This window comes from Molossus molossus, unplaced genomic scaffold (genome assembly GCF_014108415.1).
Source record: "Molossus molossus isolate mMolMol1 unplaced genomic scaffold, mMolMol1.p scaffold_m16_p_2, whole genome shotgun sequence".
Classification (NCBI taxonomy): domain Eukaryota; kingdom Metazoa; phylum Chordata; class Mammalia; order Chiroptera; family Molossidae; genus Molossus; species Molossus molossus.
This window is the reverse complement of record NW_023425355.1, coordinates 140722969-140738592: the sequence shown is the minus strand read 5'-3', so window position 1 is coordinate 140738592 and position 15624 is coordinate 140722969. Positions and strand designations below refer to the sequence as shown.

The following is a 15624-nucleotide window of genomic DNA, read 5'->3' as shown; positions in this document are numbered from 1 at the left end:
TGAAATTGTTGACACCACAAAGGTTGTGATGGCTTGATTTTTTTTTTCAATAGAAAAAATCAAAACTTCAAAGCAGAAACTAAAAGCAGATGTTTTGGTTTGCCTAGTGCGGGTTGAAACCCTCTCCTCATTATTTATTAAAGGTCCTTAGTTTCATGTTACTGATTGCATAAAGGAAGTTTCCAGGGAATGGGTGTTTCCTGTTAATTTTTCATGCTGGATCCTTGAAAAAGATTCAGGAAGCCATGCACAGAATTATACAGTGGGGCCTCCATGGGAAGGTCTATATCTGATCAGCACACTGAATCAAAACTTAACATGCAACCTCTGGCAAAGAAGCTAAAACAGGCCATCTGAAGATCATGAAAATGAGTAATGATGTACTTGTTCTAGTAGTAGTTGGTTTCAAACCTATAACTACAGGCTGTCACATTAATAAATAACTAGAACATTTCATTGAAAAGCGGAATGTAGCTCTTGTTATAACAGCCTTAGATTGATTTCAAAGTAAAAGCAAACTATCAATTAAGAGCATGTATATTTTCAAAGCATTTTTCTTTCTCTTTTTGACTGCCCAAAATATTGTGGACTTCTCCTTGTTTATGTTTCTACCATTTTGGTACAGAGTGAATCAGCCAAATGATGGAGAAGGAATTGAAGAGAAGACGAGATTAAAACATTGCCAAGAAAAATGTTATTTCCAATTTCTTTTTTTTCTTTTGAGCAAAAGACAGGTCGTTTATTCATTTCCAATTTCATTTATAGTGTTCTTTTCAGGGACTGAAACTGACATCTACTCTCTTATTTTATTTTCTTCTAAACTATATCCAAGTAGTAGAATTGAATAAATTAGTTCCAGTGTTATTAGACCCTTTCTTGCTTAGTTTTAGACTAGCACATGCCTGATATTTTATAAAAGGGCAATGTATTTTATTTTAAAGATCAGTGTTTCTAATTACTTTTTTTTTTTTTGCATCAGTTGGATATTCTTAATTATCATGGAAAGGGGGCATGCATTTTTGGATTCTAGATCTCAAGCAATTTGAACTAGTCTAGAGAAAAGTAATCTTTAACCCTAAAGCAGGAATAAAACTTTCATGGAAATAGGACTGGAATAAAAGAGTCATTCATCTGTTTTATCCTCAAATCCTAGCTCTGCCCCTGGGTATCTGAGTGACTTTGGGCAAGTTACTTAACATAACCCAGTTGCCTCATCTATAAAACACAGGTGTTGGGCTAAATGACCTTTTTTCCCCCTCTTGATTTCTTCTACACTAACATTTCCCCCCAAGGGTCATTGATCCACTGGGGGTACTAGGAATCAACCTAGAGGTGCATTTTTTAAAGCAATTTAATTTAGTGGTGAGAAATAGGAAATTAATGTAAAACAGTAAATGTAGAAGCCTCTCTATAAATATTCAATAAATAAAAGTATTTCTCTTTAAATAGTAATGGATTGAGGTTAAGAAGTTCAGAGCATAGAGAAACAGGGAAGAAAAATTAGGTATGTACACATGAACTGTAAATTACCATTTTTTTAGGTCACAGTGGCCCATTACTAAAAATGTGTATGGTTCAGCCTAATGCTATAGCTATAATCTTTGAATAGCAAATGTGAACAAATCTATAGTGCTATGTGGACAACACAAGCTTTCAAGAATACCTGTGTAAAAGCAGAAATATTAGAGGACCCTGGAAAATACATCATCCTAAAACCTGTAGCCCAACTTGGTAGGAACAGGTAATTCATCATTGTAGTCTCTGAAGCAAAACAAAAGTATATCCTCCAAGGAAAGGTAGTTAAGATACTACCATAACATTGGAACTGCCTAAAACAGATGCAAATATAGTTCTTCTGAAAATATCAAATGATAGAACCTCATGTGAGTTCATTCTGGAAATATTCATTTCCTGCACTTGAACACTTTTTAAATGCTCTATTTTTCATGAGTTATCTAATGATTGGCCAACGTGGAACTTCTCACCTGTTATTGTTTGTTTTAGTTATCCCTGAAAAATCTATGAAGGAAGTCCTCAAAGCCCCTGGTACTATCAAAGACAGAATCAAGAAGTTGCTTGCTCACAAAAACAGCATGAAAAAGAAGGTAAAAATAAAAAATATCATCATAGAACCTGCTGGTACTCCTGCCCCTAAGGGTAACTTGCAGCCCTTTGACTCTGAAGAGAGCATTTCCAGAGATGGGAACCTGAATGGAGGAAAAAAAGAGAATGAGAAGAGAAAGAAAGAGGGGCTAGAGGAAGAGAAAAGATATGAGACAGCCCTGAAGAACCATGTAGAGCATGAGCAAAGCCTTCGAGGAGATGTGTTTTGTGAGTATCACTTTTGTTATTTTATACGTTTTATGAAAAATGAATTGTTTCTCTGGGAAATGAAAGGAAAAAAAAAGACATTTTCACTCCTCAAGTAAAATGGGTTTGACTTTAAGTCCTAAGAAGCTGGGTTCTCTATAAGGTCTGGAAACTAACATTTGTAGATATGAAATCAAATTTGCTTTTGTGGGAAACAAGGAGCATAGGTCCTTTCCCCTTACCTGGTGGTGGTGGGGGGGGTGTCCTGTTTGACACAGATCCTCTCATTCCACTCTCAGAAAAATCAGCCTGCTTTTTCTGCAGGCACAGTTATCTATCTGTCTGCCCAGATCTCCATGCAGTACAGCCCACAAACCAGTGAGACCCTTACCAGATGGATCTGCCAAACCCTACATTTTTCCTTTTTGAAGATAACTTTTACAGGCCCACTCGATGAAAGAATTTCAAAGTCATGTGGTTATGATTTTAAAAGCCAAAGTAGATAATTGTAGGGAAGAAAATTCTATAGTAGAGCTTAAGCTTCAGTTTTCTCCATGAACTGGATAACTACAGAATCCACCATAAGTCCCAGCCCCTCCAGGATGGATTTCCTATTAACCCACCCTGAATCCCCCACACTGAGATTTTCCATTTCATTTTCACCAGGCATCTGTTTCTCCCTCTATATTTTGCCTTGTCTGTTCTTGGCTCCTTGGCTATTGAATTTAACCACATGGTAAGTAGACCCAGGCCCTCCCATCCAAGAATTAGTGTGTCAATGATATCATCTCCCCTAATAGAGAGTGAAAGTCTCACAAAAGTATATTTCCAAAACCTGATGAAAAGGGACATATTATTAATGTAGATGCTTAGGTCAACTGGGGGAGCCTCTGGAAACAAAGGTGTTCTGGATGAGGAAACTGGACCCAAGCGAATGCCTTGAAAATGTTAGGGTGTACTGCTCTAACATGCTGTCAATAGAATATGTGATAAAACCTTCTTTGTTCATTAATACCTTCTAAGTGTACGGGATTATTGTGTTGTTCCTAATTGATCAAATGTTTTCTATTAGCCCCTAAGGTGAATGAAGCGGGTGAATTTGGTCTGGTTCTGGTCCAAAGAAAAGCCGCAACATCCAGACTGGAACACAGAGGTAAATAATGCTTTCTTCCAAGTACATGCTCTCTCACACTGTCCCATGTAATTTTCGTTGCTACATAGGATGAGATGATTGTTTACAAGTCACTGCTTCATTCCTGAACACCCAAGGGAAAAATTATTACATGGTGACAATGCCAGTATGAAAACAGTAGGTCCTTTCGCAATTAATACCAATGATTACAATATAGTAGGCCTGTGTTCTCCTCTCTACCACTCCCACCTGATACTTAAAATAAAGAGCTGAGGCAGATTGTATATATGGAGGTGGGAGAAAATGACTCATTTGCTTCAATTCTCACCCCTGAGGTTCCACAACCTGAAAATCACCAGGTACTAAAATTTGGCCCACAATAATACTACATAACAAACAACCACAAGCCCTCAGTGGCCTATAGCAATAAATATTTATTTTTGTTTATGAGTCTATGCATTGACTGAGAAGTTCTACGGATCTAAGCTGGTCAAGGTGGAGCTCACCTATATGTCTATAGTCAGCTGTGGGCCTGCTCAGTGAATGTGTGATTTTAGCTGTGCTCTCTCATATGTCTGGGGCTTCAGTTTGGACAACTGGGCTTACTTAGCTCTGCTCCATGTGGTCTCTCATCCTCCAACAGGCTAACCAAGCTTGTTCTCATGAACAAAAAAAAGAGATCAGAAGCACACAGCCCTTTTGATGTCTAGGCCCAGAATTGGCCCAAGATCACTTCCACCATATTCTATCAGCCAAGGCAAGTCACAAGGCCAGCCCAGATTGAAAAGTTGGGAGGGCACTACAAAGTTATATTGCAAAGAGCATGGATATATTCAGGGGTAAAAATTGGACCACTTTTGTGATCTATCAAAGCCTCAGTCTGGAATTTCTTAGGCATGATGCCTTATTCCTCTGAGTTTATTTAGCACTTTAACAACCCATGATAAATTATATATGACATCTCTACAAAGACCTTAGGGGAAAGCCTATTTATATATTTATGCTTTTTACTTGGTATAAATATGACTGCCTTGATCTTCTGTTTCCTTTTCAAACTGTCTTTTACTTATCATTGTACATGTCCTAAACTTGTGTTAGTTTGATTCCCTTTGGGATTTACCCTATGACCTCATTTTCCAATTCTATCCCTTGGATTTGTAAGACAATCTCCACCATGAAGAAAGTACCTCTCTAGTTCAGTCCTCTAAATTAATCTGAGAAGCTTATACTTAAAAACAAAAACTAATGACCCAGAACCCAGCTTCTACAGACATCTTGTTTTTCTCCACATTTCTCCTGTGTTCCTTTTAAGATTTTTTATCTGCATCAAATATCACTCATTTTCCTGGTTACGAAGAAAATATTTCATAGCTCAGGGAATAAACTCTATTCTCCAGGTGCTTAGAACTTCCATCCCAGCTCTACTTTACACTTGCTGAGTGACATTAATAAAGTTTTTATGTCGTCTTTGGATCCCCAAACCTACTAGGTTTTACATTTCACTTTTTCTTCCACGATCCTTAATGAAACACAGAAAGTTTATAATTTTGCATATGAGCATATGACTCTGTGATTTCAAAGGTCCTTGAGTAAGGTGTGCTGGAGCATTTAGTCTCAATTAGAAAACTCAGGTGGGCACCCCAAGTCTTCTACTTGCTGTTCACCTTGGGCAAGTCAATTAGATTTGTGATGCCTCATTGCTTTCATACATAAAGTTGGAATAAGAACAACACTCCTCTCTAAGGTGCTGTGTTAGGCTAAGTTCCTCAGAAACAGACCCTGAGACAAGGATTTGTGTGCAAGTAGTTTATGTGGGAGGTGAGCCTAGGAAACGGTGGTTTGGAGTGGAGAATTGAGACAGGGAAAACAAGGAGGCAATAAAGAGTGTGTTATCAAGCAAGTTTCCTTTGTGGGTAATGAGTTCAGTCCCATTAGGGAAGTCGGGAAGCCAGTGTAGGACATGTAGCTCAGAATTATCTTACTGGAGGGGCAAAGGAGCTGGGGTATTTATACACCAACTCCCATCTAACATTGATTGAAGGCTGCTCCCAGGAGGATATTAATTTCCTGGTACTCCTGGCCTGCCATAAAAGCAGGGAAGGGCACCACTGTGGCAACTGGACCACCATCCTAACTGGACTGTCTGTAAGACTAGAAAGAACTTGGAGTTCAATCTGACTTAAGGTCCATGTCCAATTCTAGCACTTAGTGGTCCTACCCAAAGGCAAGGAAATGAAGGTATCTATCCATAAATACCTGTCCATCACTGGTTGAGGAGTCTCCTGGAGAAATAGCTCCTGATATTCTGCTCTGCTTGGCTTGGGACAGGCATGCTTCAGCCAGAGAATAGCTTCATGCAGAAGGTTGTGAGTGTTTGCAGTAGAAAGTCATGCACTGTGAGGGAACATAAGTGCTGACAGATATTGGTGCAGCACCAACAGGATCTGTTTCAGGGGTGGTATGAATTAAATCAGAGAATATATTTGAAAGCACTTTGCAAACCATAAAGTGCTGTACAAATAAAACATTGTGCTCAAGAAACCAAAGCCTTGACTTTTCTCTCTTTAAGGAGTAGTTGGCTTTATACGATTTCATTGTCCCGATTTACATTCCCAGTCTCCTGCATGTTGAGGAAGGGGGAAGTTGGGGACAAATATGCTACCACAGTTATAAACCAAGTGAAAAATTTATATTGCACTGTTTGTGGGCTGGGAACATCAAGTTCTCAAACTAGTAATAGCCCTCACTAAAGAATAATAAAGACTGGAAGCAAGTAGTACCTGACATCTGTTAGTTTTAAAACGGGGGCTAGAAATAAATTATCTTCACTGGAATAGAGGGAAATAGATGTTTAGAAGAAAGAAGAGTGAGGGAAACAGCAGTGTGTTTGTGTTGGCTGAGGATATTGGCAGGATGGATGGCCCTAAATTTCAGTCAGATTTAGGATTCAGGTCCAATTCCAGCACTCCATGTCTACAGGACTTGGACAAATCATTTATGACCCTTGGTTTTATTTTCCTGAAAATGGGTCTCATTGTAGAATTTTGGCAACAATCAAATGTTGTAATATATGTGAAAATATTTTGCAAATTTTCATGTCAAAAACCAACTGCTGCCAGTTCTCTCTTTCATTTTTTTCCCTTTCCTTGTCATTCCTCTGTTCCTCGGTGTAAACTGCCAAAGCCCCAAGTCAGAGCCAGAGGCTGGCAGTAGTTATGACCAGAAGCATTTCAATCTCCCCCTTTCCCAGTTGTATTTGCTGTTATCTACATTAGGGATGAAAATACATTTTTTTTCCATAAAGGACCAGATACTAAACATTATGAGCTTTGTGAGCCATTCAGTCTTTGTTGTAACTACTCAACTCTGTCACTGTAGGTCAAAAGAAGCCATAGACAATATGGTAATAAATGGGTGTGGTGTGTTTCAATAAAACTTTATTTATAAGAACAAGCAGTGGTGCCCCAGGGTGGCTCAGTAGTTGAGCGTCAACCCATGCACCAAGAGGTCGCAGGTTTGATTCCTGGTCAGGGCACATGCCCAGGTTGTGGGCCCGATCCCCAGTGAGGGGGCATGTAGGAGGCAGCCAATCAGTGTTCTCTCTCATCGATGTTTCTATCTCTCTCTCACTCTCCCTTCCTTTCTCTAAAATCAATAAAGAAAAAAAAAAGTGGTGGGCCAGGATGTTAGTTTGCCCACCCCTGATCTACATAAAAGTAAGTAGAGGCACTGGTTCAAACTTGTGATGCTGGCCCAGTACTCCATACAGTTGTTATGATTTTGTTAAATTAACATTTGTTAAGTAGAGCCCCGGGGTTCAACAAAAGACCCATAAGAGAAATTGAGATAGAAAAGTTTAGTACTGGCAGGTCCTGGAGGAAGTGCATGGCTATATGAGGAGGTCAAGGCAGGGTGCTTACAGAGAAAGAGGCAGGACCTGAGACACATGCCTTTATTAGAGTCCATTTGTGGAGCACTTTGGGGTTCCCAGGCTAAGGCTGAATTGGTCCATTCAACCAACAAGATCAAGGATTTGATAAGCCCCATGGGATTCTTATCTAAGGGGACCTGAGAGTCAGGGTAGACTCTTTATCACAAGGGCGACTGGGGAAGTTATCAGGAACTTACATTTACTTGTGACACTACAGGCTATAATCTAGGGAGTGTACCTAGTGTCAGTTTAAAGCCCCCGCAGGATGCTTGGCCAAACAAAATGGAGGCCAAGGGAGCAACACCATGGAGTAGCTTAGTTAAACTCTCAACAGCAACTGAAAACATGCTGTGGTACATTTACATAATGGAATAGTATGCAATTGTAAAAAGAAAGATCTTTGAGACAGCATGGAGGCACCTGGAGAATAATATGCTAAGTGAAATAAGCCAGTCAGAGAAAGACAAGTATCACATGATCTCACTTACTTGTGGAATATAATGAACAAAATAAACTGATGAACAAAATAGATCCAGAGACATGAAAGCAGAGAACAGACTGACAAACTTCAGAGAGAAGGAGAGTTGGGGAGGCAGGAAGAGATAAACCAAAGAACTTACATGCATATATGCATAACCAATGGACACAGGCAACAGTGCAGTGAAGGTACGAGATGTGGGAACTGGAAGGAGGGAGTCAGTGGGGGAAAAAATGGGGGACACCTGTAATACTTCCAACAATAAAGATTAAAAAACAAAACAACAACCAAAAAAAAGCATGGCATTGCCTTCCAAAGCTCCAATTATTAGACATTTTCCTAATGCTCTTAAAGATTATGAAATGCACCGTTTTTATTGGCAGATTTAAACATCTCAGTTGACTGCAGCTTCAACCATGGGGTTTGTGATTGGAAACAGGATATAGAAGATGATTTTGACTGGAGTCCTGCTGATGGAGATAATGGTATTTAGATTTCACTATTTCACGTTCTAGATATGGTTCACGTAAAGAAAGCTCTCCTCCTAAGTGAAACAAACCAAACAGAGAAAGACAAGTTTCATATGATCTCACTTATTTGTGGAATATAATGAACATAACAGTCTGAGGAATGGGGTAGTCCCAGAGACGCGGAAGCGGGGTACAGACTGCCAATCCCCTAAAGAGGGGGGTGGTGGGGGAGAGATAAACCACAGAACTTATATGCATGTATGCATGAACAGTGGACATGGACAACAATCTGGGGAAAGGGCAGGGAGGGAGGGGGAGGGGGGAATCAGTGGGGGGAAAAGGAGAAACATCTGTAACAAAAATTAATTAATAAAAAAAGAAAAAAAAGAAAAAGAAAGCTCTCCAGCAATGGGAGGTTTATTATTCCTATCACTGGTTAAGTCAGGGTTGTTTGTTGTGTTTGGAAACTCTTAGTCCTTCCCAAGTCTCACCAGATGAATGACTAACTTGGTTCAGCATATTATATATTCTCCTCCTCATTCCTTCTCTCGCTTATCTATCCCCACAAAGGATGCTCCAACAAACCTCTTCCATTTTCACTCTCTTGCTGCTGAGAGAAGTGTTGGAATTCATATAAGGCTTAAGAGTGTTGGAGAAAAAAGTTAGAAAAAAATTGTCGCTTTCTTCCAGTTAACCACCTATGGTGCTCTATAGTTTTGTTTGGGGGTAGGCAGGGAATAAATCTTGGTAGGAAATAGGACCTGTACCTAAACCTGGAGTTTTAGTGGAGTCACCCTTCAAAGCATCAAAACCATAATGAGCATCAAAGCAGCCACCTGCACTCCTGGACTGAACTTTCTCTTCTGTTCCTTGAGGATTTCTTTCTTTCCACTTAACCTTGGACTTTTCTCAGCCACAGCTCTGCGCTACCAATTTCACCCTCTATCTAAACACCCTTAGTGGGCCTTAGTGGGCCTTAGCTTTCCTTTTGTACAGAATATTTGGCTGGCAGATCCCATTTGGAGCATAAATTGAATCCCTGTCTCCTAAGGGTTTCAATATAATTAGAAACAACTGTTATACCTTCCGGGACTCCAGTTCCTTACCAAACAAATTATTTATTTGTGGATGCACAGACTCACCCCTCAGGTAATAGATCCTTCTTCTAGATTCTTTCTCTAGATTAATTCCTTCCTGAGGTTTTTTTCTTTCAAGCCGTCACATGCAATCAGGAAACCTGGATATCTCCTAACAAAAGTTTCTCTTAGCATTTTGGATTAGGGTAGTGGGGATGCACCCCACACAGCAAGCTGTGCTAGCGGGACTACCACTAAAGAATCAGAGCAAGCACGGGGCATGTTTAACCAGTCCAGAGACTATCCATTTTTGGAGAAGCTATCTTGTTAATAACTAATAGGCGTTTCTCCTTTTTAACATCATGGAATCTCCAAATTTATATCTACCAGAGCTCTATCATATTGGGAGCCCATAGGTTATTCCAGGATCTCAACCATTCGCATAGTCAGCAATGTCTTAAGTTGGGTTTTCATCAATGAGAAGTCCCCTATTTACAAACACCTGTTTCACAAAAGACCCTGGGGTTTGCATCACCCAAATCATACTTCTTCCTCTTCTGCATCTCCATCTCTAAGTGGGCTTATCTTTCCCTACAGAATTAAATATAAAAAATAACCATGGGATGAATCAGCATTACTGGAAGAATAAAATCTCAAGGATGGGTTAAAGTGGGTTTTATCTAGGAGAGAAAGGGAAACCTACCACAGTGGGTCACAGAAAAGAGATTGTAGCTGGTAAAGTTGCCAGATAAAGCATAGGATGCCTATATTTTGGATAAGCAATGAATACTTTTTCATATATCTCAGACATGTTGTTTATCTGGAATTCAAAATACACTGGGCATCCCGTATTTTTATTTGCTGAATCTAATAACCTTACTAGCTGGCTAAGAAGACTGGGCAGTCTCTGGATCCAATGAAAACTAAGGCAATGTCAGTGTGGGTTCTCAGGCGTCTCCAGGAATTGCACTAGCAGAAGACTCCACCCCACTTCAGTGTCTTCCTACCAGCTTCTACAGGAATTCCTTTTTCCTACCACCTTCTTTAGACCCTATTCAATGAGAGTTTTTGCCCAAATTCATCAAAGCCACAATCAGAAGATTGGAGATAAACAAACATCTACTACCACTGATTAAAAGATACTTAGAAAATGGGTACTTAGAAATAGAAGATATGTTCCTGTCATCTTAAATCAGAGGTTGGAATATATTATACATGGTAGTTGAGCACCATGAATCCATTAGTATAAATTCAGGTATGTTGTGGATTACATTCTATACTATGGACCCACCTAAGGAGCTGACTGCCATACATATCATTGATTCAGTGGGGAAATGCATTCTGCGGTTCAAAAATCCAAGGTGGAAAGTTCTGGAGCACAAGTTCTCCATCAGCCGCAAATCACCTACAGTATTAAAGGATCATTTAATTAGCTTCTTACCCCATATCTGCTACTGCCAAGCTGTGTGAATGTGGACAAGTTCCTCAGTTTCTCTGACCCTCAGTTGCCTTCTCTGCACAAAAAGGATTTTAGCTCTGTGATCCCTAAATTCCATTTTAGCATGAAAATTTTATTCCTATGTTCGAAATGAAAAGGACTTCAGCTTTCTCTATAGGAGATTATTGTACATTTTTTATAGCTATTTTATGCACAATAGCCAAACCCTTTACAGTGGTCTCATTAACTATGCATCTTTCTCCTCTTAAAGCTGTTGGCTACTATATGGCAGTTCCAGCCCTGGCAGGTCATGAGAAGGACTTTGGCCGACTGAAGCTTCTTCTCCCTGACCTGCAACCACAAAGCAATTTCTGTTTGCTCTTTCATTACCGGCTGGCTGGAGACAAAGTAGGGAAACTTCGAGTGTTTGTGAAAAATAGTAACAGTGCCCTGGCATGGGAGGAGACCAAAGGTGAGGATGAAAGGTGGAAGACGGTGAAAATTCAGTTACATCAAGGGATTGACAATACCCAAAGTGTAAGTAGAAAAACAGTATTACACTAGATATTTACATTCTTTGTTAATGATTTAACAAAACACTTACTAAGGTACCTAGGCACTAGGACTACAAAGGTAAATAAGACTGTCCCCCTACTCTTAAAGAGCTTATATTCGGGAGCAAAATGGGTGAGGCAGTTAATCAGTACAGTTAATGATAATAGTTGTCAAGTGCACACATATCACATTGCATGGGAATGGTCTGTTTGTGTGTCAGGCTCCTCTCACCAACCTCCTTTCAAACCAGGCTATAATTTCCTTAATATGTAAAAGATCATCTTGCTCTTTTGTTCTATGCCCAGCACTTATCACAGTGAATGAAAACTAGATGGTTATTTTTCAAATGTTTGTGTTTTTTTTTTTTAACTGAAATGAGAGAATTGCTGTTGTCTGGGGTCCCCATAACCACCCTCATACTCCATGATTCCATAGAAGGACTCAAGTAACTCAGAAAAACTCTTATATCCATGATTACAGTCTGTTACAGCAAAAGAATATAGACTAAGGGCAGAGTCCAGGAGAGACTGGGCACAAGCTTATAGTAGTTATCTTCTACCAGTAGAGTCATATAGACAGCTCTTAATTCTCTCAACAATGATGTGTGACAATATTCACAAAGTACTGCCCACCAGAGAAGCTCACCCAAGCCTTAGTGATCAGGATTTTTGTTAGGGATTGGCCTGCCCGCATGACTAATCATGTGGCTGACGTTACTTAGACTCTAGCTTCTCCAGAGGTCAGGCTGATACTTGTGGGACTCAAGCCCACCATAAATTACATTGTTAGCATCAACTGTCTGACATGGCCAAAGACACTCTTAAGAAGTAGAATATTTCTGCCTGGCTGGTGTGGCTCAGTAGTTGAGCATCAACCCATGCACCAAGAGGTCACTGGTTTAATGCCCAGTCAGGGCACATGCCCAGGTTGTGGGCCCAATCCCCAGTAGGGGCATGCAGGAGGCAGCCGATCAGTGTTCTCTCTCATCAATGTTTCTATCTCTCTCTCCCTATCCCTTCTTTTCTCTAAAATTAATAAAGAAGAAAAATTAAAAAACAAAAAAGGAGAGGTAGAATATTCCAAGGACATAGAAGTGATCTCCCAGGAACCAAAGGTCACTCCGCCTTGTATTAGCATTGTCTGCTCAAGGATGTTAAGCTTATGGGGACAAACATCCGGAAGGGAATTGTCTTGCAGAAAAATCTGCTTTTGATTGTTGTATTCCAAATCTCCTTGATAAAGGAGAACATAAGAAGCCTGCCTAATATTTTTGTACCAGGGTAAAGAATAATGCAGTTAAATACAAACACAAATTAGGATGGCAATTAATTATCCTGATACTTATTTTTACTTATCTGGGAATATATCAATCAGGGATTTCAGTGATAGAAATGCTGCCATATCCCAAGATCTAAACTGCCCACCCTCGTTATCCTGTGTATTACAGCTGCTGTGAGAGGTCTGCTCTTTGGCTCACTCCTTTTTTAAATTACCCAGAAGGACATCTTCCTGAAAGCAGTTCCCTCCTGAGAAGAGGCTAGGGGAAGAAGAAATTTCTATACCCAGTTGAGCTATCATTTGCTGCTCAGTGATGGCTTGTCTCCAGCAGTTCTCAAGAAAATGAATCCAGGGAGCTTAAGGGCAACAGAGAGTAGCCTGGGCAGTGGGTAGTCAAAATCTCTCTTTGCCCCATTTGTCCCTCTGAACTTTCCCCTTCTCTCTTTGGAGATCCTGGGAAATTAGGACACAGTGGTGACAGTGAGCCTAAAATCACTCATCTCTGCCACCTTAAAAAACTATTCCATGATTACTTATGAAGCAAGAAAGAGGTGCTGTTGGGGATGGTGAATAGTTGCATGATGACATTGTTGTGAGCATGATATGATTCTTAAAGAATCTTTCTTTACAAGGCCAATTTGCTGTAAGTTTGAATTCATTGTTTTAATGTTTAGAAAAGACAAAAGGAAATCACTTTATTGAAAAAAATTGAAGATTAATAATTATTCCACAATAACATAAATGCTTTCATTTTTTGCATTTTACTTTTCCACATGAATACATATTTGAATCTATTTATAACCACAGTATATATATAGTACATATTGAATTCATTTTGATAGAATTACATGTGTGTGGCATTTTATAGACAAATAACATGTTCCAAATTAAATATTCTTTTTTCTCTAAAATTTTTGTTCCAGAGTAACCTTAATCATTTAAAAATTAGAATGATTTGGCTATCCTCTAAATCTGCTGATCTCTAATAGTGAGAATTACGGAATCAAAGAGCACACTAGGAATATTACCCTCTTTATTATTTCTCCTTATAATGAATGGTATTTAATAGGTGCTCCATAAATTGTAGCTATTATTATTTTCATAATTATTGAATTAAAATATTTTGGTATCTTTTTCTGATTATAAAACTAACATGAAGTGTTTTTTAAAACATTACAAAATTGAGGAAACTTATAAACATCATTCAGTAAAATTTTATTTTAATAATATTTCTTTGAAAACATTTCGAGACGAATGGGTAAATATAAAGTAGTCACTGGATAGCCATAATTTTGTTAAATGAGTCACCCCTGTCATTTTGTGTCCAATTTGAAGATAAGTTTTCTTTTAGTATTCATCCTCTGTTCTCTATACAGTAGAAATTTCTAAAATACAAAAAACTTTGCTTTGATTTTGTTCTTTTTTTTTTTAATTCTCACCCAAGGACACCTCTGCATTTATCTTTAGATAGAGCGGGAGGGAGAGAGGGAGGAAGAGAGAGAGAGAAACATCGATGTGAGAGAGACACATCGAGTGGTTGCCACCCACACGACCTCAACCAGGGGCTCGGGGACAAACCACAACCGAGGTATGTGCCCCCAGTGGGAACTGAACCTGGGCCTCTCTGGTCCACGGGTTGATGCTCCAACCATTGAATCAAACCGGACAGGGCTTTGCTTTTGTTCTTTAAAAAAAATTGTATTGACTGTATTGGGGGTGACATTGGTTAATAAAATTATATAGATTCCAGGTGTACAATTCTATAATACACTATTTGTATATTGTATTATGTTCACCACCCCAAGTCAAGTCTCCTTCCATCACCATTTATGCCCACTTTACCCTCTTCTACCTCCCCCACCCCCTGCTTCTCTTTTGATTATTAATAAATGTCTTAGATAAAAGTGATTATAACTTATTATGAAATATTTTTTCAACACATGAAAACAATGACATGCCAGATAATTTTGGAATAGGTGAATCAATATTTTAATAAAAATAACTATACTACTACAAACTACCAAAATCTGAATATATCATAATAATTCCCTTTCAACTATATAGTTTTGGATTGGATGTTCACAGGGAATATTAAATTTCTTCTAGCCATTTTTTTTTTTAAAGAAAACCATATTATTTTATTTTTGCTTTTTTTTTTCTTTAAATGGGAATTCAAAAATTTCTTCTTAATCCTTACCCTTCTCAGCTTTCCAGATTCGTTAGGTGTTACCCTGTTTTCTCTGAACATAACTCACTCAGCACGAATGGCTAGCATCTGGAAAATAGAATATATTACTACTACTAAATGTCAAAGCCTGTTCCTATACAATAGGAACACATGAGTTTATTCCTCGCTAATAACTATTAAATAGTTTGATTATATCATTGTTTTGAATATATTGAAGTAATTTTTTATTTCCTCTTCATTATCAGATCATTTTTGAAGCAGAACGTGGCAAGGGCAACACCGGAGAGATTGCAGTAGACGGTGTGGTGCTGGTGTCAGGCTTATGTTCAGACGGCCTTTTATCAGTGGATGCGTGAATGTTACTGTTGTCTTTTATATCTTTACATTACATTTGACTTTTAATTTCAGTTCTCTGTTTTTTGATATTACTTCATAGATGCCCTCCATTTTAAAAATACAAACTGAAAAATTGCGATGTACCAACAAAAACATTATTGTAAGATGTCTTTCATAGATGTATCAATATTTACTTTAAATTCATTTCTGAATTAATAAAATGTGGAAATGTCAGTTCAGCCTCCCTCACCCCTACTACATTTGATTTGTCTACATAAGTCGATGAAATTCTCTATACAGCATTTCTAGAATTACAAAATAAGAGCACAGAGAAATGTTCAACTGTGTGACTTTTATGGCACTTCTTGGAAACTGACATCACAGATCGACTTTTACCTAAGTAGCTTAGCCTGATCTTTTATAGCCAAACTT

General features: G+C 38.7%; 1 protein-coding gene across 1 annotated transcript in view; it reads left to right on the top strand.

Moving 5' to 3' along the window:
• Positions 1–15212, top strand: part of EGFL6 (EGF like domain multiple 6) — a 57875-nt gene extending 42663 nt beyond the window's left edge. Inside the window, exons 8-12 of the mRNA XM_036270189.1 lie at positions 2005–2331; positions 3383–3463; positions 8235–8336; positions 11107–11372; positions 15102–15212. Of these exons, the coding sequence (XP_036126082.1) occupies positions 2005–2331; positions 3383–3463; positions 8235–8336; positions 11107–11372; positions 15102–15212 (887 nt within the window). The remainder of the gene's footprint in view (positions 1–2004; positions 2332–3382; positions 3464–8234; positions 8337–11106; positions 11373–15101) is intronic.
• Positions 15213–15624: the final 412 nt, after the last annotated feature.